Below are 22580 nucleotides of genomic sequence, written 5' to 3' on the forward strand. Positions count from 1 at the left end.
TTTCACCTGTTTGTGTCCCTTAATCTGTATTTGTTCCCTTGGAAGTGCAGGGAGATACATTAGGGCAGAGGCACTAGGTAAATACCGCCAGCGCGCCGGGAGCAGTGATTAACCCAGGTAAACAGAGCCGACTGCAGCGCACCCGCAGCCGCTGGCGAGGAGGGGACAGGGGCCCGCGGCCGCCCGCCCCGGCTTTGCAGGGCAAATAAAAGGCATCGGGCACATCGGCAGGAGCAGGAGTGGAGCTGAAGCTCGCGTGGCAGGTGGCTGGTGGCCGGTGGCCGGTGACCGGGCACTGTGTCTTGGCCAACAGCGCGCCATGGGCGGGATCAGCTGCCACCACTATAAATAGGGCTGGTGACGAGCTGCTCAGCAAAACGAAAGCTGACCCTTGGAGCGTGGAGGAGGCAGAGTGGTCCGGGGAACGGAAAGCGGAGCCGAGGAGGAGGTGTGGTGTGGTGTGGTGTGGGTGTCCTGCGCTGGGGAGCCCAGCGGCACGTGCTCAGTGCCAGCACAGCTTCTGTAAGGCTTTGGCACAACCAGGACATGGACCTCAGCATGGGGGCAGGCCGATAAAGGTGATGGCAAGAGCTCAGGTGGGGCTCCCGGGACCCTTCCCGGAGCCCCCGGTTGGGCCATGCCCTGTCTCTGACTCTGACTCAGACTCTGAGGACGCGGCTGTGGGTGGCACAGGACCTGGTGCCAGGGCACAGAACCCCTCTCAGGTCATCCACAGCGGCCACTTCATGGTGTCGTCCCCGCACAGCGACTCGCTGCCCCGACGGCGCCATCACTGCACCGAGCCCGAAGCGGCTGATCCCCGGAGCATCGACCCGACCCTCACCCGGCTCTTCGAGTGCATGAGCCTGGAGTACAGGTGAGTCCCAGGCACCCTTCGCTGGCATGCATCTCACGCATGCTTGAAGGCTTGAGCGTGGCTGAGCCCTACTGCCCATCCAGAAACTTGTTGCAAACTGGCATCTTCCTCTCCTTCTCCATTGGACTGTGATGTGCAATGTGCTCAAAAACCACCATCCTGGGAGGTCTGGGGGAGAAAGAGCTGATGCTGGGTTGTTGGCCATGCAGCCAGATGGGAAGTTCTTCCTCTCTTCACATGTAGCTTAACCCTTCTCCACCTTCCCGTGAGATCTGGAGTCACTGCACCCAGCTGTGGCACCCTCATGGCCAGACCCTGCACTCTCTGTAGAGCAGCAGTAACCCTGTGGGCAGCCAACACTCACTCTTTGGCAATCCAGCCCAGAGCAGGAGTCCTGCCTTCCCGTCCTTGACTCTGCCCACATGTCCTGAGGTTATTCCAGGGCATTCAGCAGCACTTGGGGCTGGATGGCTGCACAGGGCTTTGCCCAGGGCCTTCTGAAAGCATCCCTCCTTCTCTCCTGCAAAATGAGATGGGTGACTGCATCATTCCCCCAGCCACACAAATCAGCCAAACCCAGGATGGCAGGGACCTGCTCATGCCGCAGCTCCTCGGTGACAACAGCAGAGCCTGCATCACGTCTCTTAGTGCCTTGCTCCACAGTCTTGGAGGCAGCTCCCCTCTTTTGCCAAGGCCCCAAGGTTTTGAGTTCTCTCAAGCATAGCATCAGGGTGACTTGCTCTACTGGTGTCAGTGCAAAACTGCTTACAGAGCTTTCCCAAAATGTCCAGGTGGAAACCTGGAATGACAATGTCCTACTGATGCCACACAAAACCAAAACCTCAGCAAAATAGGCTTCAGGAGTTGCCTATTGCCTTGTTTCACACAGGGTCTCATTCAGTTGTGACCTCTTAGCTATGCCTTGAAGTCCTCAAGTGCTCAACTTGATGGAATATGTGGTCATATTCCAGAGCAGCCCCGGTAACATGGGGCACTGGGACAGCATTCCAAGGGTACTTGTTGCCACATAGCTGTGTACATCTGGCCCATGGCCACATTACAGATTGCAGGGTTTGCTCACAGCCAGCACGGTGCTGGTGAAGCTGGCACTCTGTGGGAGCATGGTGAGCTTCAGCATGGGGGACAAGTCACCCCTGAGTGCCACACAGAGGCGATACTAAGGCACTGCTGGCCACACTCTCCTTCGCTCTCCGAGCCCCACGTTTGCTGTATTCTGATCCTTGCGGTTTGGGGCTGGAGGAGCAGCCACTGCTCCACCCCAGGTGCTCAAGCTTTTGACTCCTGAGGTCCACCACAGCCTCTGGATGCCCCTGAGCTCTGGTGCTCCCTCGGCAGAGGGGAGGGGGGCAGGGTGTAGGTGCTCTGGCGGGTGGAGCAGACCGCAGCAGCTGTATACCACCCCTGGTTGGCCATGGCGCTGCAGATGGGGCTCCATCACTCTGGCTTTCTACCCCTTGGACTCTTTCAGGGCATGAAACCCAGCACCATGGCAAACTGTAACTGTAGTTGGGCAGTAGCCCTCAGTGAGGAGGATCCACATCAGCTACAAAGCATTAGTGCCACCACTGATGGCCACCCCAGGTGTCTACTGGCTGCATCGGTCTAGGAGCTTTGGACTAGGTCTTGCTCAGCACCTGTGGGAGCAATTCTTATTCTACCGTGGAGCCAGGGTAGCTGCAGGCTGTGGGACCCAACAAGGGAAACATTGACATTGGATGTTCCCCAAACTTCAAGCTCGGTTCTCTCTTGGAGTTCCTTCCATCCTTAGAAGGTCTCCCCCCACCTCTCAGCTGTCATGCTCTGCAGCTTACCAGCACCCTACAAACAGGATGACAAGCACAGATCAGAGATCAGGTTCAGGTGAACCTGGACCTGTGGTGCAGTGCTGGATATGCATCTCCACAGGTGGGATTGGACTTTGGCTCTAGAGCTGCCCACTCCGCTGGCTAGCTTCTGCTCCTTTTGGAAACCCATGGCAGCTTTGCTCATACATTTTTGGCAGATTTCTAAGCAGTAGTTGGAGAAAGGTATCAGAGGGGGGAAGAGTGGAGTTAAAAGATACGTGGTGCACCTCTACTGCTAGAATTACCTGATTTAATACTTTTCTGCATCATCTGCCATTTTGCACCTTCCCTCACAGCCAGGTACCTCAGAAGTTGGTGCAGCACAGGCTCACTTGGAGCAGCTAGCCAAATGTCCTGCAGTCTTCAGGAGTGCATCCACAGTTATGTTGTGGACTAACTCCTTAACGAAGCAGAAACTGCAGAATGGTATCAGTTGGCCGGCACCTCTGGAGTTCATAGTCCAACCCCTGTGCAGAGCAGAACTAACTCCAAAGCCAGATCAGGTTGCTCAGGGCAATCACTGATGGATGGAGACCAAGAATGGTGAACCTACCACCCGTCCACCCTGTCCCAGCGCTGCACCGCTCTCACACAGAAGAGGGCTGTCCATGGCTCTAATTGGAGTTTCCCTTGTTCCAAGTTGTGTTCATTGCCTCTTGTCCTTTCTTGGTGCATGCCTGAGAAGTGCCTGGCTCCATCACCTCTACAGCCTTCTCTGGGTAGTTGAAGGCAGTAAATAGATCCTCTCTTTACCCTCTCTTCTTCACGCTGAACAATCGGTCACCCTCCTCTTCAGTCATGTATATTAGTCCCCAACCATCTCAACACCCCCCTCCAGGATCACTCCAGTTTGTGAGCATCCCTCTTTTATCAGGGACTCCAATCTGGACACAATACCCAAACTTGTCCTTAGCAGTGCTGCGTGGAGGAAACTATCACTTCTGACCTGCTGGCTGAGCCGTGACTGCTGCAGCCATCCCTTGCTGTCCAGGCTCAGACAATTTCAATGGCAATTCACTAAACTCTCTCTAAACAGTATCATTTTCCATGGCTATAGCTGAATTTTCATAGAATCATAGAAGCATAGAATGGTTTGGGTTGGAAAGGACCTTAAGATCATCTAGTTCCAACCCTCCAAATTCATGTGGGCAGCTGTAATTCCTCCCCTCTCCAACATTACTCCATGGCACTTCACAGATGTTTATGGCAGTCCTGTCTCAGCTTGAGCAATCGCCATGAGGATCTGATGTATTATCCCTTCAGGGGCTGGGCTGAGCATCATCCCCTTGCTGGGAAAGGAACGCTCTCTCCACATCAAGGCTGGCTTCTGGCAGTAACTTGTTTCTTCAGACCCCTCAAACGGAGGCAACCTCCCTTCTCCTCCCCAACGAGGTCTTCCTGGAAGTTCCCAGGCCCTATGTACCCATTTTCCAGGACACTTCCAGCAGCTCTCCTGCCAAAGACTTAACGATTGTCTTCCACTCCTCCTGCAACGTGCTGCATTTCTGAATCCCTTCCTTAGGCTGTTGTTTCTCCTGTGGGTGCACCTCCCTGCAGCCCACTTGCCTTCATTCCCCGAAAAAGCTGAGCATGTGGAGCTGAGCTCCTTCAGGATCTCTTCATACTTTGGCCTTAGCATGGTCTCCCTACCTGAGCAAACTCTTTCTCCCCATCACTGCAGTGGGACTCCGCAGCGTCCCACCTTGCAGAGCAGGTCTCCTTGGTTCACACACCTTCCTGTGACCCACTGCAGGGAGTCGCTGGATGCCTGACCTGGAGAACTGCCCTCCTGAAGAGAGAAAAACTGGGTGCAGATGGGAACTGCAAACTGCAGCCACTCGTGGTGTTACCTTGCACATGCCTGTCTTGTGCTTCAGAAGCCTTCTGTAGCTGTTCTTAGGGTGGGATACAGATTTAACCTCCTCTTCTCCCCTGAAAATACTGAGAGGTGAGATTTAGCAGGTAGGGACATCAGGCTGTTAAGCGACATGGAGTATTAACTCTGCACCTTTTGTGGTTTAAAACGAGGCAGGTTTCGACTACGCTCTTACACTCCCTCCTAATTCATCCCCCTGGCAAGCTGATAGCAGGCTCTGAGGCTTTCCTAGAAGAGGAATTGCTGATATAGCTTTGCCATACTCTCTCATTGATTCTCTAATTCACAGTGCCTTAAACACTCATGCACCGGGGCAGAAAGCACCCAGGCAGAGACCATAGTGATGCACACACTGAGCTGCCCTCTCCTCACTCTCTGCTCTCAGGATTAGCCTGCATTTTCCTTTGCCCTCCCAGCAAATCCCTCACCTCAGTCTCCTACAGTTCACCATCACTCACTCGCAGCCCTGTGCATTAGCTCAGATTGGCTGGGAGTGGCTTGCACTGATGTGGCCACATCCTGGGATCCCTGGGTCCATCCCCATCACGTAATGAGGCTTCGGACTCATCCAGACCTCAGACCATCTGGGTGCTGCCTGTGCCTGGCTGGAAGGCAGCAGGAGCTGAGCCCGGTGCCAATGGCAGTGGAACCCTTTGGAGCTTTGCGGCAGGTTGGGCAGCTTCTGCTATGAATTATCCACACGATGGGCAATAGTGGGTCAGGTGAAAGGAAAGGCTCGGGCTGAACCCATCCATGCTGAGCACGGTTGTGCTGTCATTAGTAGCAGGGAGATGTGTGCCTTTTCTCTGCCATTTCCTAAGGATTTGGGGCTAATCCTACTCAAGCAGCGTGCAAAGGAGCTGGCTGGTAAGCAAGTCTGTTCCCACTCTAATGCACAGGGGGCTCATATCTCCAGGGATTGCCAAGATACCCAGCTTGGTTTGCAGCTATCCAGCTTCCCGGACAACTGTTTGCAAGAGGACTTAAATGATAGAACCCCAGACTGGTTTGGGTGTGAAGGGACCTTAAAGCTCATCCAGTTCCAACCCCTGCCACGGGCACGGACACCTTCCACTAGAGCAGGTTGCTCCAAGCCCCTGTGTCCAACCTGGCCTTGAACACTGCCAGGGATGGGGCAGCCACAGCTTCTCTGGGCACCCTGTGCCAGCGCCTCAGCACCCTCACAGGGAAGAGCTTCTGCCTCAGAGCTCATCTCAGTCTCCCCTCTGGCAGGTTAAAGCCATTCCCCTTGTCCTGTCCCTACAGGCCCTTGCCCAAAGCCCCTCTCCAGGTTTCCTGGAGCCCCTTTAGGCACTGGAGCTGCTCTAAGGTCTCCCCTTCAGGAGCCTTCTCTTCTCCAGGCTGCCCCAGCCCAGCTCTCTCAGCCTGGCTCCAGAGCAGAGCTGCTCCAGCCCTCGCAGCATCTTCATGGTCTCCTCTGGACTCCCTCCAGCAGGTCCAACTTAAACAACTTCCCTTCTCATCCGGGGCACTCCATGCTCACTCTGCATGAAGACAGCTGCCCAAGAGGCAGAGCTGTGAGGTCAGTGACACTCCAATCTGGGAGTAAATACACAGAGCGGGTCCCTATCTAATCCCCAGTACATCCTATTAACACCTTTGTTACAACACTGCCCTCGAGTTAACTCAGGCAGCGTGAGGAGTGGCCAAGCTGGCACAGCAGCCTCTTCGTCAGCACAACGCAGTGAAGAAAAAAAGCTCATTTATATAGTAGAGATTTGAAGCTAGATTTGAACAGTCGGTTTTTCACTTGGGGGCACTTTTCAGGAAAATTGTGGTTAGATTTTTAACTTTCCTTTGTCAGACTCTGAATTTAAAAGCATAAAAATTCAAGGAAAAAACATGACTTTAGTAGCAAAAGCTGTGAGAAATGGAACACGTGCGGTCAGGAAGGCTGTCCTCTTTTAGCCACCCCGGGGCATGCTGTGTCCCAACAGCCCTGCATCTCACCAGATCACTCCTCCCCTCTCCTCCTGCTGTTGATGGAGAGCAGAATACTCGCTTTGCCATGAAAGGAGGAGCTGCAACACCTTAAACTTCTGGACAGGCTAAATGAATCATGGAGCAAACCAGGAGCTACTGGACAAAACAGAGTCAGTGCTGACCCACACCAGGTTTGGTCCCAGGCTGAACCCTGCTCCCACCACACCCCATGACCCCTTAGCTGGTGGTGGCATCTGTGTCCCCATTCCTCTGCAGCATGGGGCAGTGGGCCCCCCAGCCTGTCTGGGAAATCCCAAACCTTTCTCCTGTCTCAGCATTTTGCATTCACCTTCCTGGGAAGGGTGCGGCCATTTCCAAGGCAAAGCAGGGAGCAAAGATCAGCCTGATAAGTAAGCCCCAAAACTGAAAGGGTTGTTAACGGGGAGAAAAGGCGGTTATGGCAAAGCCCAAAGGCATCTCCCATCTGTGCCAGCACCTGCGGCAGCTCCGTGGCCACAGCACCACCAGCCCCAAGCATGGCCAAGGTGCCCATCACAGGCTGTGGTCCGGGGCTCCCGTTGCCTCCTCGCCCTGGCTGTTGGTGGGTGGCACTAGTGAGGAGTGTGGCCGCGTAGCCTTGACCGGCAGGATCTGGCCGCAAGCCCAGGAAACCCGTCCCTTCCATTGGCTCCTCTGCTTGGCACCACCGCGCTGTTTGCCTTGTGCCGCTGGGGAAAGTTCAAACTCCTGGTGATAGCGGAGTGGCCAGTGCACAGCCAAGTCCTTAACTCTCTGCAGGCTGGAGCCACAGTGACATGGGTCCTTCCCCAGCCCCTGGGGCCGTGGGGTGGGCTGGGTCTCCCTGGGGAGACCATCCCCGTCCACCCCATGGGTGGGAGCAGCCACTCCCAGACACATCCCTGCATCAGGCTCTGAAGCCGAAGAGGTTCCCCCTGCCTCCTTGTCCCCTACAGCGAGATGGGACAGCATTGCTCTCCTCTCCCCTCCGCCCTGGCATGCTCCCTCCAGCTGCAGAGCTGTGAAGGACCAGCATAGGGGTCTCTCTGCCTGCACTGCTGCCTGTTAAGGCTCTAACCTCGAGGGCAGCACCCAGTTTGCAATCCAGCTCCTTGCTGGTGCAGCTGCTGAGGGAGGGAGCCCCACTTGCTGTGCTGTGCCGTGGGGGCAGATTTCAAAGGCAGGTTAATGCAGAATAGGCCAGTCCTTGTTCAAGGGTGCTCTGAGGTTTCACAAGCTTGAGTGAACAAGTATGCGGCTACTTAAAGCATTAGCCAGGCACTGCTCTCGTCCCCAGCACCTCCCTGCGGGCATGGCCCGACAGCGTCTTGAGGTGCACCTGAGAGATGCTGGCAACGAGGGGATACAGCATCCCTACACCCAGCCCAGCATCTACCCTTCCTCCTCCCTGCATGTGCCCAGGGTAAGTGGGACCCAGAGCAGCACCAAAATCTTTAAGGGACAAACTCTCAGCATGGGCTTCCTGGGGAGGGATGCTGTGCAGCCTCCAGCCTGCTCCAAAGGGCCTCTCCAGGCAGCTGAAGGTGCCCCGAGGCCATGCCCTCATGGGTGGAGAGCAGGGGCAGCTGCTGAGCTCGCAGGCAGAGGGGAAAAGGACCTCAAAGTAAGGCAGAGGGACCCCAGCACCCCCATGGAGCTCCTGGGTCAGCAGGACCCTCAGGACCTCCCTGGTTGGTGCACACCAGGTCATCTCCCTCAACTGGAAGGAAACAAAACAATTAGTGAAATGAGGCTGCCCGCACTATGGGCTCCATTAGGGACATCACCGCAGCACAGAGAGCTACAGAACAAACACAGCTGCCTCTGGGAGCTGGGAAACAGGAAGGAGGGAGGGCTGGGGGCTGTGGTAAGGGGTGCAGGTTTGCAGGGCATGGGTGCGGAGAAGAGCCCAGGGCAATGCTGGGCTGAGGGCAGAGCTGGTCCTGCTCTGTGCCTGTCTTGGGGCACAGGCAAGTGCCCCTTAATGTCTGTAACATACTCCAGTTTGCTCTCTCGCCTTCCCAGACCCATGCAGATGGCTGCCCCTGCCCGCCCTGCTACCTGCCCCTGCCCCCAGCTGAAGGGAGATTTTCCAAGCCTTGCCTGGCATTAAAAGGAGGGTCAGAAATAGAATCATGGAATCCCAGACTGGTTTGTGTTGGAAGGGACCCCAAAGCTCATCCAGTTCCAACCCCTGCCACGGGCACGGACACCTTCCACTAGAGCAGGTTGCTCCAAGCCCCTGTGTCCAACCTGGCCTTGAACACTGCCAGGGATGGGGCAGCCACAGCTTCTCTGGGCACCCTGTGCCAGCGCCTCAGCGCCCTCACAGGGAAGAGCTTCTGCCTCAGAGCTCATCTCAGTCTCCCCTCTGGCAGGTTAAAGCCATTCCCCTTGGCCTGTCCCTACATCCCTTGTCCAAAGCCCCTCTCCAGGTTTCCTGCAGCCCCTTTAGGCACTGGAGCTGCTCTAAGGTCTCCCCTTCAGGAGCCTTCTCTTCTCCGGGCTGCCCCAGCCCAGCTCTCTCAGCCTGGCTCCAGAGCAGAGCTGCTCCAGCCCTCGCAGCAGCTCCGGGGCCTCCTCTGGCCTCGCTCCAACAGCTCCACGTCCCTCCTGTGCTGCTGCCCCCAGAGCTGCAGGGGGGTCTCCCCAGAGCAGAGAGGGAGATGCTGCAATGAGGCAAGAACCACAGTAGCACATCTCCCCGGGCGTCTTTCCTGGGCAGGAGACTTTCTTCACATGCCCCGGGGCCTGGATGGAGATGTCCTGGTTGGGGTGGCGGGATCCCTCCTTGGTGCTGGGGTTGAAGCCCCAATCTGCTTTAATCCCAGGGGCTCGAGAAGCCTCGTGTGGGTCTGTGAAGCTCACGGTTTAGGTCTGTGCTGCTCCCAAGGTGAACGTGAGTTCAGGGTGCTCTCATGGGTGCTCCCAGAGGTGCCTGGCTAACAGCCTGCAGCACAGCCACATGGCTGCTCCTGCTCCAGACATGCCACCGGGCTGGTGGCCTGGTCATCTCTCAAGGCACGTCCCCCTTGTGAGCCCCTGAACTGGGCGGGCTCTGGGATGGTGCCCTCAGCCTCCCCTTTGCTTGGTATTTTAGTGGGAAGCTGGTGTCTCCAAAGTGGAAGAATTTCAAGGGGCTGCGGCTGCTTTGCCGGGATAAAATCCGTCTCAACAATGCTATCTGGAGAGCGTGGTACATCCAGTGTGAGTACAGAGCCAGACCCCTCTGTGCCTGCCGAGTGCAGGCGATGCCAGGCGGGATGAGGCTGCCCATGGTTGGAACCATGGGTAAAGCCAGCTGTGTTTTCCCCTGTGCAGATGTGGAGCGGAGGAAGAACCCTGTGTGCGGCTTCATCACCCCACTTGAGGGGTCAGAGGCTGATGAGCACCGAAAACCAGAGGTAGGGCACGGTCCCTTGCAGGAGCAGGTCTGCGCGGCACAGGGGGAGCTGGGGACACACAGGGGCAGAGCTCGCTGTATGTCGTAGATCTGCTGGGAAAGGTGTTTCTGATGCAGCACAAGGAAACCAGCCCTGGCCGTGGGGGGCTAGGGGCTGTAGGGATCAGCCCTCACCCCCTGTCCTGCCCCCCCAGGCTGTCGTGCTGGAGGGCAACTACTGGAAGCGCCGCATCGAGGTGGTAATGAGGGAGTACCACAAGTGGAGGATCTACTACAAGAAGCGGGTGAGTGGCTCTGCCCATGATGCTGCCTGTCCTGTGGTGGTGCCAGTGGTGGGGCAGGACACCAGCACACCCAGCATGGAGCCGTGGCTGACCGGGAGCAGGATGTGGCCGGCTCTTGCCAGCATGGGAGGGGATGCTGGCTGCTCCCACGGTGCTGGTGGGATGGAGCTCAATGGGGACCCCATCCCATGCTGCCCGCGGTGCTGGGTGTGCTCCAGCTGACTGTCCCCTGCCTGGTGCACCATCTGGGGCTGGGTTTGGCGGCACAGCACACGTGTTGGGGTGGGTCAAGCAGGGCCATGGTTTCCCCGCAGCGCTCGGGTTGGGCTGGGATTTTCTGGCATGCTGCTGACAGCCACATCTCACCCCACCAGCACGTGCTGCCAGGCTGGGTGGATCCACGCCGCTCTGGTTGCCCGCTCTGGGCAGGATGGCACCACAGCCTTGGCCTCCTGCCACACGGGGTGGAGCGTGGTCCAATCTCATCCCCAGCGACTCGCTCGGGACTGGTAAAGGCTGGGGTGCCCCAGGCAGGCAGGGTGCTGGCAGCCTCATGCTGCCACACAGCACTGGTCCCACCACTGCAGCGGCTGCTCGGCGCAAACCCTGTAGAGTAAAGGCAGATATGAACTCATGGCAGTCACGCTGAGCCCTCCAGGGACCTCCATCCTAAGCGCTGCTCCCCTCTGCCCTGCCCCTGGCCCTGCCCCACACCGTGTCTGCCTCGGCTGGGGGGTGACATAGGCTGTCTTCACCTTCCAGCTCCGAAAGACCACCCGGGAGGAAGAGCTGTCCAGTCCAAAGCAGGTGAGTCTGCTGGGGAAGGGTGGGGAGGGGGTATTAGGGAGGCATAATGCAAACCCCTGCGCTGGGCGGCTTGGGAGAAGGGCAGGCGAAAGCACCAGGGCATGGCAAGCCTTATGGGAGGGGATGCCAAGCCCTTAGGATGCCAGATTCACACTTCTGGAAGCACCAGTGTGCCAGGTGTGAAGCTTTGGGGTGATAAATGCTGTGGGAAGCATGAGAGCTGCCAGGGAGAGCAGCTGGGCAGCCAGGCATGGACCCTTCCCACCTGGCTCCTCACGCAGGATGAAGATCTCTGGAGGCCAATGGAGAAATGGTGCAACCAGCTCTTCTGCAACGTGGTGCCCATGCTGCTTGGGGATGAGGAAGAGGAGCCAGGGGGTAGGCAGCACTTCGACTTGGACACCTTCCTCTCAGACATCTCTGACACCCTCTTCACTATGACACAGACGCCCAGTGCCCACCAGGCACTCCCCGAGGATGGTAGGTGTTCCAGACCATGCCCTAGCAGGATGTGGAGGAAGAGGTCCAGGCGGGCAGCACACACCATAGCACCTTGCTGCCTCTTGGCTTAGACCCTGAGAGCTGCTGCCTGTGTCCTTCGGGCAGAGAGGATCCCCTGGCATCCTTCCTGCCGGGGCAGGAGGAGGGGATGCTTCTGCCTTGCCCAAACAGAGTGAGAGCTACAAAGTGAGAGCTCCATTTGGGAAGGGTGGGAGCATCCCCTCCTCGGGTGGCTCCCTACAGACTGCCTCAGGTGGGATGCGCTGAGCTGCCCAGGCAGCACTAGCCCCATGAGGGACCTTGCACCAGAGTCTAGGGCAGGGCTGCAGCCCTGGGTGAGTAGCAGGCAGGTCCTGCCTTCCATGGCCACCCTCTGCTGTCCCTGCCTGGCCAGGTCCCTGGAGCTCCTGCAGCACCAGGTGGGCCCTGTGCCAAGGATCAGCTTTTCCCTGGAGTTCTTGGGCACTGGATGAGGTCCCAGACGCACTGGTGGGCAGGGTGGTGGGGACGGGATGGTCCTGGGTCTCCACAGGGTGGGCACCCACCTCCCTGCCACTGGAAGGAGCAGCAACACAGGGTGACTCTGAGGTGCCACAGAGGGGTGGCAGCCAGGCAGCTGTGAGGGCAGGGGTGGGAGGAACAGTGAAGAGGGTACTGGGGATGCAGCGCCAGGACCCCAGCATTGCAGCTCTGCCCTCTTCCAGCGTATGTTGGGAATGCTGACATGATACAGCCAGACCTGGCACCCCTGCAGCCCAGCCTGGATGATATGGAGGTCTCAGGTAAGAGCCAGCCACATCCCACACAACCCAGCACGGCTTGCATCCAGGGCAGCCCAAAACTGGCCAGGCAGCAGCAGGAGCTGCTGGGGTGGCCAGAAAGCACCAGACATCCACTGGCATGGAAAAAGCAGCATGCATGGGCAGGGTGCTGGGGCAGGCTGTGGGGCAGGGGCTTGGCTGCCTGCCTGCACCGGGGGCAGAGCCTCAGCAGCTCAGGATTTCTACAGAGAGAAAGCTGGTGGTTTGGTTCCCAGGGCTGCCAAACCACCTCCTTGTGGCTGCAGACAGAGGAAAGACAACTGTCCTCCACGAGAAAGGGAAAACCTCTAGAGAGCAGGTTCTGTGCTGCTGTGTCCCCCTCCTCAGCTCCCACCCCCGTCATCACCAGGCTGAGCAGCCGGGGGGGGGGCTGGCTTAGAACTGGGTCCCAATGCTGGGCTGTGCTCTGCCCCCTGGCAGGGACAGTGACAAACCAGGCACTGATGTCCAACTGGGGCAAGGGGGCTGCTGAGGGGACACCAGGAAGTGGGCAATACCAGCCTTCTTCCATGGGGCTGCCACCAGCGCCACCGTGCAGGCTTTGAGCTGTACCTGTGAGTGCCGTGGGGTCAGCTGGGACATGTCCTGGTCCCCAGCGTCCCCATATGCCAGGGCAAGGCACTGCCGGTACACGCTGCACTGGGAACCAGCGCTACCCTCAAACATGCCGGGGCTGGTGGCCTGGGAATGTTTTGCAGAGTGGGAGCCAGTGTGGGTTGGTTATTGCAGCCTTGCCAGGTAGCTGGTGGCCTTGGGCAGCACTAGCATCTCTAGACCCCTCTGTGTATCCATCAGCACCCTGTGAGCTCCATAGCCATCTCCACTTCCTTTGGCAGGAGGAAATGGGGGTGCTTGCACCACATGGCTATGGGGTGATGCAAGACAAGATGCTGGCAGGGACTAGGCTGGGGCACTGATGTGCTGGGGCAGGCGGGGTGATGCCCTGGGGAGGGATGTGGTGGGAAGGCTCTTGCCAGCACCTTCTTGGCTCATTCCTTCCAGAGGTCCTATCAGAGTGAGACCCTCTCTGGGAAGAGGGTCTGTTCCCACTGCTGGCTCTTTGTCTCCTGTCCCCAGTTGCCCCAAGTGGGTGCCAGTCACTGGTAGGTGGGACAGCTCCAAATGGGTCAAACTGAGACATGACAAGTGTCCCTTCTCCTGAGACACCCTGCACAGTGCTGGCAATCTGCACTAACCCCTCTCAAGCAGCACCTCACCACAACAGTGTCATAGTAGCAGCTCCAGAACCTCTATTTGTGGGCCCAGCTGTCATTTGTGCCACCAGCGCAGCATGGCCTCATGCTCAGCAGGAGCTGGCAAGTGCCAGGGGGTACCCATCTGAACCCATGTATTTCTATTAGCAGCCAAGTTGTCTTTTGTTTCCTGGGGAAAAGGCCAGCATTTTGCTCCAGGGTGCTGCCTGGGAATGGAACGGGTCTTACTGCAAGCCACTTCATTGCAGGAGAGCATCCCTTCCAAGTAATGTTCAAGGCCAGGTTGGACACAGGGGCTTGGAGCAACCTGCTCTAGTGGAAGGTGTCCCTGCCCATGGCAGAGGGTTGGAACTGGGTGAGCTTTAAGGTCCCTTTAACCCAAACCATTCTAGGACTCTATAATTCATGTTTTGCCCAAACCCAGGAGATCCACATGGGGGGACTGCTGGGGCTGGGGAGGGTCTCAAGTCCAGCTATGGTCAGAGACAGCATCCCAGGTATGGCTCATGTGCCCCAGGGCTTGTGTGCTCCCATGAGTGGGAGTCTTGTCCCAGACGTGGCATTTTCTGGGATGCTGCGTAGATCACAGTCCCATGACAGCGATGTGGATGTGGGTGTGCGCTGGGCAGTGGGGCTGTGTGGGGCAGAGGTGTAGGAGCAGAGGTGTTCACATGCCGTGTGATGGGCAGCGCTGGGCAATGTACCCACAGGGTTGTGGGATGACTGGGGAGAGGAGATGGGGGATGAATGCTGGGTGCAGGCTGCCAGAGCCAACCTAATCGTGTGCCCAAGACCACTTTTCTAGCAGGGTGTGTGATGGCTTTTCAGGGCCACGGGGCACAGGCGCAGGGTGGGCGCTGCAGCGGTCAGCACAGGGCTCACAGGCTCACAGAGCTGCCACTGTGTCTGGTGGCTGTGGCAGAGCTCAGCGCCTGTCAGTCAGCGCGGGCAAACCAATCCCCAAATGAGGAAGCACCTCGTGTCCGCAGTGGGTGCCGGACCACGGTGTGGGGCAGATGGAGAAGTCCTGATGGCAGATGCAAGGGAGCAGCCGGGCCCCAGGCCCTGCTGGCACTGCACTCCAGGTAGGACCCATACAGGGCACCGGGGTGCAGGGGGCTGGGCTGGCATCCCATGGGATGGCATCACCCCACCATGCTGCAGGGCTCGCCCAGGGCCTGGGGCCAATACTGAAGGGTTCTTGGTTTAGGAACAGGCTCTGTAGCCCAGATCCCAGCCCCGGGTTTGAACGGGATGCCAAAGGTGTGGTGTGCCATCCACATGGGCTCTTCTCCTGTGAGCAGTGATGTGCCCTGGCCACACTGCACTGCCGGCTGCACTCAGGGTGATGCAATGGTGGAGAGGAGTATTGGCAAGAGCTGTGGGGTGGGGAAGAGGTAGGAAAAAGGGAGGACAGGGCTCGCAGGGGCTGCCAGCCACCTTCCATCCCTGCAGCAGAGCGAGAGGCACAAGAGGAATCGAATCTGCAGATCTGGGCACCAGAAATGCCTATAAATACCTGCAGAGCTTCAATGTGCCCTGTGGGCACAATGGAGAGCTGGGGGCAATGTGGAAGCTGAGACCCTGCCTGGTAGCACCATGGCCCACAATGAGTGCAGTGGCAGGGATGGCTCTGCCATGCTCCCTGGCATTCACCGTGCCCTTGGCAGGGGAAAGGGGCAGGCTGAGGGCTGAGTGGGGCAGCTCAGGGGTGGCACTGCCCTGTCTCACACTGGGGTTACCCTTGGCTGCCAGCACATGGCACTGCTGGAGTCGTCACCATGCTCAGCTCCATGGCACCCCACTCTGCTGGCATGTTTGCTTCTCTGACGTGGATCCAGAAGGGTTTCAGACCTTTGCAGGTCCCAGCCGGGGCACCCTGGGTGCCGGAGGCTGTGGCACACTGGAGGGAGAGCAGAGTCCTGGGGCATGGCTGCGCATGTGGGCCCAGAGCCAGCATGTGGACTCAGCCGGGCTCTGCAGGAAGTGAGATGGAGCCTGGGGCAGCGATACTCATGTCAGCCAAGGGGTTGGCAGCATGGCTGGGCGCTCCCAGAGGGGATGCCAGCGCCTGTGTCCCAGGGTGCCTGCTCAGGCACAGAGTCTGTGCCAGTCTGCAAACCCAGCCAGTGCTCCTGCTCCGTCCTACCGCGAAGCATCCAGCAGCCCCATCCCCAGCTCAGAGTCACCCTCTCCAGGGAAACCCTCCTGGTGGCGGTGCCCGAGCCAGCACTGGCACAGGCAGCCACACCAGCACCAAGCCGAAGCGTGCATGGGGCTGCCGTGCCCAGGGAGCTCATTTCACCAGAGTGGCCCAAAGCCTCAGGCCAGCCCTTTGCGCCACAGCGTCTGGGCCTGCGGAAGGAGCAGGGTTGTGGGAAGGGGAGAGGAAGGGAGAGGGAGTCACAGCAGGGTCACGGGGCTCGGCTTCGGGAAGGCCATGGGATGTGGTTAGCCGCAGGCTGCACGCACGGCACTTGCTGGGGTGGGGAGGTAAGTGCTCGCCATGACTCCAGGGGAACGTCCCCCATGGCTTGGGGATGAACTCTTCCTCCAAGCCCCCAGCTGTGGCTACCCCACAGCCCGGGGGTCACGGTGCCTGCGCCAGACCAGAGCTGGTTCAGGAGGAGCGGTACAGCCACACACCCCGAGAGCAGCCCTGGAGCATGACGTGCCTGTCTGGGTGTCAGGATGGGGTCCCCCACCTTGGGTGGCACCCTTGGGTGGGTTTTCCTGTCCCCTTGATGTGGCAAGGCTGGCCCTGGGTGCAAACCTCTGGCAGTGCTGGTAATGGGGTACAGCTTGACCCAGTGTGCCCTGGGGCTTGTCGTCCCCTCTCTGGGAAGGTTCCCTGATGCCCATCGCTCTGTCCCACAGATATCTTCACCAGCCACCGGCCACTGCCACCACAGATGCAACCAGTGTACCAGGAGCCACCCTGCTTCGTGCCCATGGCTGAGCCCCTGTTCGGTGATGGGGGATCCCTGATGGGTGCTCGGGGACTGCCCACAAGCCCGGAGGCCCCGCTCTCCCCCGGCGCCCTCCTCCAGGTGAGCAGGATCACAGCCCATGGCCCGCGGCTGCAGTGCCCTGGCCACCCTTCTGACCGTCCTGTGTCTCCTGCAGCCCGGCGGTGCCTCCCAGCTTGGCCTCCACGGCGCCTTCCTGGGCCCCGAGCTCCCCTCAGCCCCGCTGCCCCCCGAACCCTCCACCACAGTGCCCAGCGGCCTCAGCCCCCAGCTCCGACACAAGCCCCTGCTGCAGTACGGCCCCGCCAGCAAGTGTCTCAGCCTGGAGCCACCAGGACCCCACTATCCCCCTCCCAGCCTGTCCCCTGGGACACCAGTGCTGAGCCCGGACCCCCTGTTCTCCCCCACCTCGGCACCTTGCTCCAAGTTCCCCTACCCCAGCTCCCCCAGCCCCTCGCTCCTCATCCATCCCACATCCCCCCTCTCAGCACCCTGCTTCTCCCCCCATGCCCCAGAGCTGGGCTATGCTGTAGGCATGGTGCCCCCGGGGTACCCCGGCCCGGCTGCCCCCCAGCTCCTGCCCCCCACCCTGCTGGGCGACCCCAGGTTTGCCCCCCCCAAGGGGCTGCCCCAGGGCAGGAGCGGGCGGCTGAAGGCAAAGCCGAATGGCACCAAGGCGAAGAGACTGCCGGGACCCCCCACACCGACACCCCTGGCCATGCCCAACCCCTGCCTGAGCCAGCTCCTGACCGCAGGTAAGGGGGCCCGGGGCCAGCCGGTGGCGGGGGGAGATGCTATGGGTGGGAATCGGAGGGGGGACCCCACTACCTCCATGGGGTTGGATGCTGGGGGTGCTGGGCAGGGCGCATGGCTGTCCCCATGGTGAGGCAGCCCCAAAGCCAGGGGGGAAGCCATGCCCAGGGAGGTCTCCCCCCAGGGCTCAGCCACGGGCACCGCTGCCGAGTCCCTGTGTCCACAGCCCCATCTCCTGTTGGCATGGATGGGCTGAGGGGTCCTGCCCGACCTGCTGCCCATACATGAGATGGGACAGGTCCCACGGAGGCTGTCATGGATGTCTGGGGAGGGCTGGGGGTCTCTGCCTGTGCCAAGGCTCCTGAAGATATCCCTGCTGTAGAGAGCAAAGGCAGCTCTCTCCAGGGGCTGCTTCACCCTTCACTGGGGCAGACAGGCAGGGAAGGGCTGCAGCAATGCCTGTGCTGGGGGCTGGTTGTCCTGTGGGGCAGGAAAGGTTCCCCAGGCCCCAGCACCCTCACATGGCAGTTCCCTTCTGCTCTCTGCCCTCTGCAGCCAAGCAGGAGCCAGTCCTGGATGCCCCACGCGCGATGGGTGCAGGACTCGTGCCCACGTCCCCTGTTTCCCCGGTAAGCACTTGCCTACGCCCCGGGTTGGGAAATGCCTCCCCAGGTCAGACATTGCCTTCTCCTGGTTGCTGGGGCAGGGGCAGAGCTAGGACAGGGCAGGAGATGGGGCTCTGTGGGGTCCCTTTTGCAATATGGAGCTGGAAAGGCACAGGGAGAAGGAGGTGGCGTGTGGGGGCAGGAGTCACCTGGAAAAGAAACAGGGTGGAGGTGGGAAGCCCCCCCCCGCAGGGCCCCTCTCCTGGGGCGATGGGGCTGGGGCTGCCCCTGCAGATGGTGGGAAGGACTGGCATGTCCCCTTCCCCTGTCCCCTCCTGCACATTCTGATGTCGATGCCTGGGCACCAACCAACTCAAGGGGAAGGTCTGGTCCCCGGCGCACATGGGGCGCTGGCTCCCCAACCTCCCCCTTCCCTCTTCTCCCCGCAGCAGAGCACTGTGCCCGACATCCCCGCCACCTTCCTCTCCAGAATGGCCCAGATGAGCCCAGGGCTGGCTCCTGGCTCCAGTCCTTCCCAGGTGGTGCCGGTGCCGCTGGCTGGCACCCAGCCGGGCCCACTGGTAGTGCCCAAGGCAGAGCGGCTGTCCCCCACATCGGCTTGTGGTGAGTCTGGGGCACCCCAGGGAGCTCCACAGGACACTGCATTCCCTGCAGGGAGCCTGGACCAAACGTTATGGGAATGTTTCAGTTTGGCTTCAATCCCAGCTATTTATATTTACCGAGCTGAGCACAGAGGAGTTCTTTGCGTTGGGAGGGCACAGTCCCTTCACCTGCCTCCTTCTACAGGGGCAAAAGCAGAAACAGGAAAAGACAAAAAGGAGCAAAATGTCGGACTGGTTTTGAAAACCCGGAGCTTGGTTTTCGAGCAGGAAGTGCCCTGCTTTCACCCACAGAAACCAGAGCGGCGGCTGGAAACCAGGCTCTGGTGTCACTCTCTGTTTCAGTTTGGTGCTGCAGACCACAGCCTTGCTGCCTTCAGTCCCCTCTCCTGGCAAATTCCACCCCAAGAAACACTGGGAACTTAAAACGTCACATTCCAGATGTTCCCGTTTCTGAGCCGTTGCAGAAATGAGTGGGATTTGGGATAAGAGAAAGTGATAAGATTTGGTTGGATGCAGGACTGGGGCAGGGCAGCTGCCCTGGGACCGGGGTAGTGCTGCAGGCTGCTCTTCTCTGCCCGTCCCAGCCCGGGACCCTGGTGCCAGCCCATCATGAGGAGCTGCTGCTGCCCCTCTCCCCAGAGCATCACTTTTGTTTTTCCAGGCATTGACTGGCCCAAGCCTGGCCAGGCTTCCCCGAGACCCACTGCAGGGCTGGGCGCTGGCATCTCCCTGCACCATCCCATGTCGTGCCGGGGCAGGCCTGAGTCCAGCAAGGTACACCAGGAGCTATGGGAGGCACCATCTCCATATGCACCCCCCTTTCCTGCTGCCCCCCAAGCTTCCCCCACACCCTTACTACAAACTTGGGGCAAGCCCAGCCCTGCTGGGGCCGGTGGCCCGGGGCTGTCCCTGCGGCAGGAGGTGCCTGATGGCACTTCTCCACTGGCAGGTGGAGAGCCGCCGCATCACACACATCTCCGCCGAGCAGAAGAGACGCTTCAACATCAAGCTGGGCTTCAACACCCTGCACAGCCTGGTGAGCACGCTGAGCGCCCAGCCCAGCATCAAGGTGAGTGCCCAGGGCTGCATGGACCGGCCAGCCTTGAGCATGGAGGGACACGATGTGTCCCCTGGAGATGCTGCATCCCCCGCCTGCCCCAGTGCAGGGAGCTCCTGTCGTGCGCCCCAGCCCTTGGGGCAGGAGGCTGTGAGCCCACAGCAGGCACATGGAGACCCATATGGTGCAGCCGTGCCAGGGCGGTCTGGGCACTGGAGCCTGCGGCAGAAGCTGCCAAGGCTCAGGAGCAGGGCACCTCTTGCACTGCCAGCCCTGCTGCACAGAGCGCTGGGTGCCCCACACCCTGCCAGTCCCAGCAGCTCCCTGCGCCGTCTCACCCTGCGGCCCCTCAGGTCAGCAAGGCCACCACCTTGCAGAAGACAGCCGAGTACATCTGCAAGCTGCAGCACGAGCGGGCAGCCCTGCAGGACGAGGCGCAGCGGCTGCGGGAGCAGATCGAGGAGCTCAACGGCTCCATCAAGTAAGGGGGGCATGGCTGGGGCAGGCAGGAGGGAGCCTCTGCCTGCATCGGGCTATCCAGGCAGGGCAAGAACTGGGGAGGCAGCAGGACACAGCAGGACTGAGCACCTCCCAGGGCCTGCATTTGGCACTGCCCCCCCTCAAACCCTGTTTGGAGGAGGGATGGTGCTCAAGAGGCAGTGCCGTGTGGGACCAGCGCATGGGGCCATGCCCCACAGCTGCCCTGGGAGGGGGACGCTGCCTGCCCACCCCTGCTGAGAGCTGAGGTCCTGCCGGAGCCTCTCCCTGAAGGGCAGCCCCTGTGGCTCCCAGTCTCCTGAACATGGACCCACAGCCCTGCTGGTGCCCCACAGCCTCTGCCAGGAGCAGCTGCCAGCCACAGGGGTGCCCATCACACGCCAGCGCTTCGACCAGATGCGCAGCATGTTCGACGAGTACGTCCGCTCCTCCACGCTGCAGAACTGGAAGTTCTGGATCGTATCCTTTGGGGCCAGTGCCTGCAGCTTGCTCAGAACCCTCCACCAGAAACCAGGTCCTCTGCTTCACCCATGGCTCCTGGGTCTGTGCGGTCCCTCCAACTCAAGAAGCTCCATGGGGAGATGTTTCCCAGCCAAGCACACATGGTGGGACACGCTGAGATGCTGTGGTTAGGAGGCAGCTTCTGTTACAAGGGAGCAAACCCTGTAGGTGTAAATGGTCAGTCCTCGGGGAGGAGTCACTGGCAGAGCTGAGCTCATGCAGGGAAGAGCTCCTGGTAATGTGGGAACTGGCTCTGGGAGGCAGCAGCCATCAACTAGGGATTAGGAAAGATCCAGACACAACATTGGGGACATGATGGCTTGGTCTTGGTGGCCATGTGGCATATCCTGGAAACCCAGGTGTGTCCATGCCTGGGACACAAGTCTGGGCTCCAAGTGGTGGGAAGAATGGAGGAGACCAAGGGCCAGGGAATGGGTGGTCAAAGCGGTGCACAAAATCACCGGGCCCCAGTGGTGGTCCCTACAGGCTGGGGCCACCAGGGGAACACACTGGACACAGTGGTCTTATGCCCTGCTCCTGGTCACTCCAGAGGACACTGTGCTAATAGCCTCCTTGAAGAGTTGTCTTGTGTCTAATCAACCATTTCTGGCAGCTTCAGTTGTGATGGGGGTGATGCAGCTCTCCCACTGCCTCCCTGGGTGACACTCAGGTCCCCATTGCCCCAGCAGTATGGGCTGGTGCCCAGCATGGTGCTGTGCTGAGAAAGAGACACAGCAGGTCTGCCCCAGGTCTGGGCAGGGAGGTTTGTCCTGCTGCCTGTAGGAGGGTGCTGCCTGAACCTTACAGGTGGGATCCATGGTCTTGGCAAGGCTGGTCCTTAACTCCTCTGCTCCCATCAGTTCAGTATCATCATCCGGCCCCTCTTTGAGTCTTTCAATGGCATGGTCTCCACAGCCAGCATGGAGAGCCTCACGCAGACATCTCTGGCCTGGCTGGACCAGCACTGCTCCCTCCCAGCGCTTCGGCCAAGTAGGTGGCCCTGTGCCTGTCTGCAGCACCCTGAAGGAGCCGGGCTGGCACACGGCATGGGCTGACGGGAAAGCAGAGGGGAAAAGGACAGGGGTGTCCCAGGGGGTAGTGGTGCTGGTGCTGCACCACGCTGATGCCACACGGGAGGGAAGTGCCCGCTGGATGCTCTGGGGCTGTGTGCTCAGTGCTTTTCCACGTTCCTTTCACACCCGCGCTCCAGCTGAGCTGGCTGATGCTGCCTTGACCCAAGAGCCTGTGTCCTGGCTGGGCAGGGCTCAGAGCGGGGGTTTCCCTTCACCCTTTCTGCTGTGGGCTGTGCCAGGGAGGTGTCAGGAAAAGCCATCTCCCCCAGGATGGGTTAACCCTTCCAGCCCCCAAGGCATGGGGGCAGCTCACATGTCCCACATCCATCTCCCCGCAGCCGTCCTGAGCTCCCTCCGGCAGCTGAGCGTTTCCACCTCCATCCTGAGCGACCCAGCCTGCATCCCCGAGCAGGCGACGCGGGCAGTGGCGGGGATGGGCCGCGGCGGCTCCTCGTAGCTGCTCCCGGACGGGCTTTCCCAGCCGTGCCGAGACCCTCGGTGCTGAAGGATGAGCACCCACCAACGCCAGCAGGGAGCCCATGGCCGGGCTGCTCGAGACGGGGATGGCCGGCAGCAGCCTGGGGCCGTGGGGTCGCTCTCCCGCGGGAGTCCCTGCCTGCGCCGGGCCCTGACCGTGCACCCGGGGCCCGCCAGGGGCCGGAGCGGCGCAGCGGGGTCCCCCCTGCCCTGGGCCGGGAGCCCGGGGCAGAGCGAGCTGCCAGGCGGCGGTGCCCGGCTGTTCTGACCGATAAAGAGCTCACTCTGCCCCCGGGCCCCAGCGTGGTTCTTCCTGCGTCGGGTCTGATCTGGGGCAGGGCAGGGGCTGGGCAGGGGAGTGAGAGCAGGGGCTGAGCAGAGGCAGAGGCAGGGGCTGGGCAGAACACGGGCAGG

The 22580-nt window shown here is 60.1% G+C and overlaps 1 protein-coding gene across 1 annotated transcript; it reads left to right on the top strand.

Moving 5' to 3' along the window:
• Positions 1–269: 269 nt before the first annotated feature.
• Positions 270–22166, top strand: MLXIPL (MLX interacting protein like). Its single transcript, XM_030472865.1, has 17 exons — positions 270–877; positions 9681–9787; positions 9902–9984; positions 10178–10267; positions 11030–11074; positions 11356–11554; positions 12280–12357; positions 16488–16660; positions 16737–17334; positions 17888–17961; positions 18387–18561; positions 19222–19334; positions 19510–19629; positions 19971–20098; positions 20451–20574; positions 21477–21606; positions 22028–22166. The coding sequence occupies exons 1-17, from the start codon at positions 582–584 to the stop codon at positions 22144–22146; spliced, it is 2652 nt and encodes an 883-aa protein (XP_030328725.1). The 5' UTR covers positions 270–581; the 3' UTR covers positions 22147–22166.
• Positions 22167–22580: the final 414 nt, after the last annotated feature.

Source organism: Strigops habroptila (genome assembly GCF_004027225.2).
Source record: "Strigops habroptila isolate Jane chromosome 13 unlocalized genomic scaffold, bStrHab1.2.pri S16, whole genome shotgun sequence".
Lineage (NCBI taxonomy): Eukaryota > Metazoa > Chordata > Aves > Psittaciformes > Psittacidae > Strigops > Strigops habroptila.

Excerpts from the sequence above, each read along its gene's own strand:
- MLXIPL (XM_030472865.1), top strand. The coding sequence starts at position 582 with ATGGCAAGAGCTCAGGTGGGGCTCCCGGGACCCTTCCCGGAGCCCCCG. Across the intron at positions 17,335-17,887 it reads GAGCCAGCTCCTGACCGCAG|CCAAGCAGGAGCCAGTCCTG; the intron begins GTAAGGGGGCCC and ends TGCCCTCTGCAG. Across the intron at positions 21,607-22,027 it reads CCTCCCAGCGCTTCGGCCAA|CCGTCCTGAGCTCCCTCCGG; the intron begins GTAGGTGGCCCT and ends ATCTCCCCGCAG.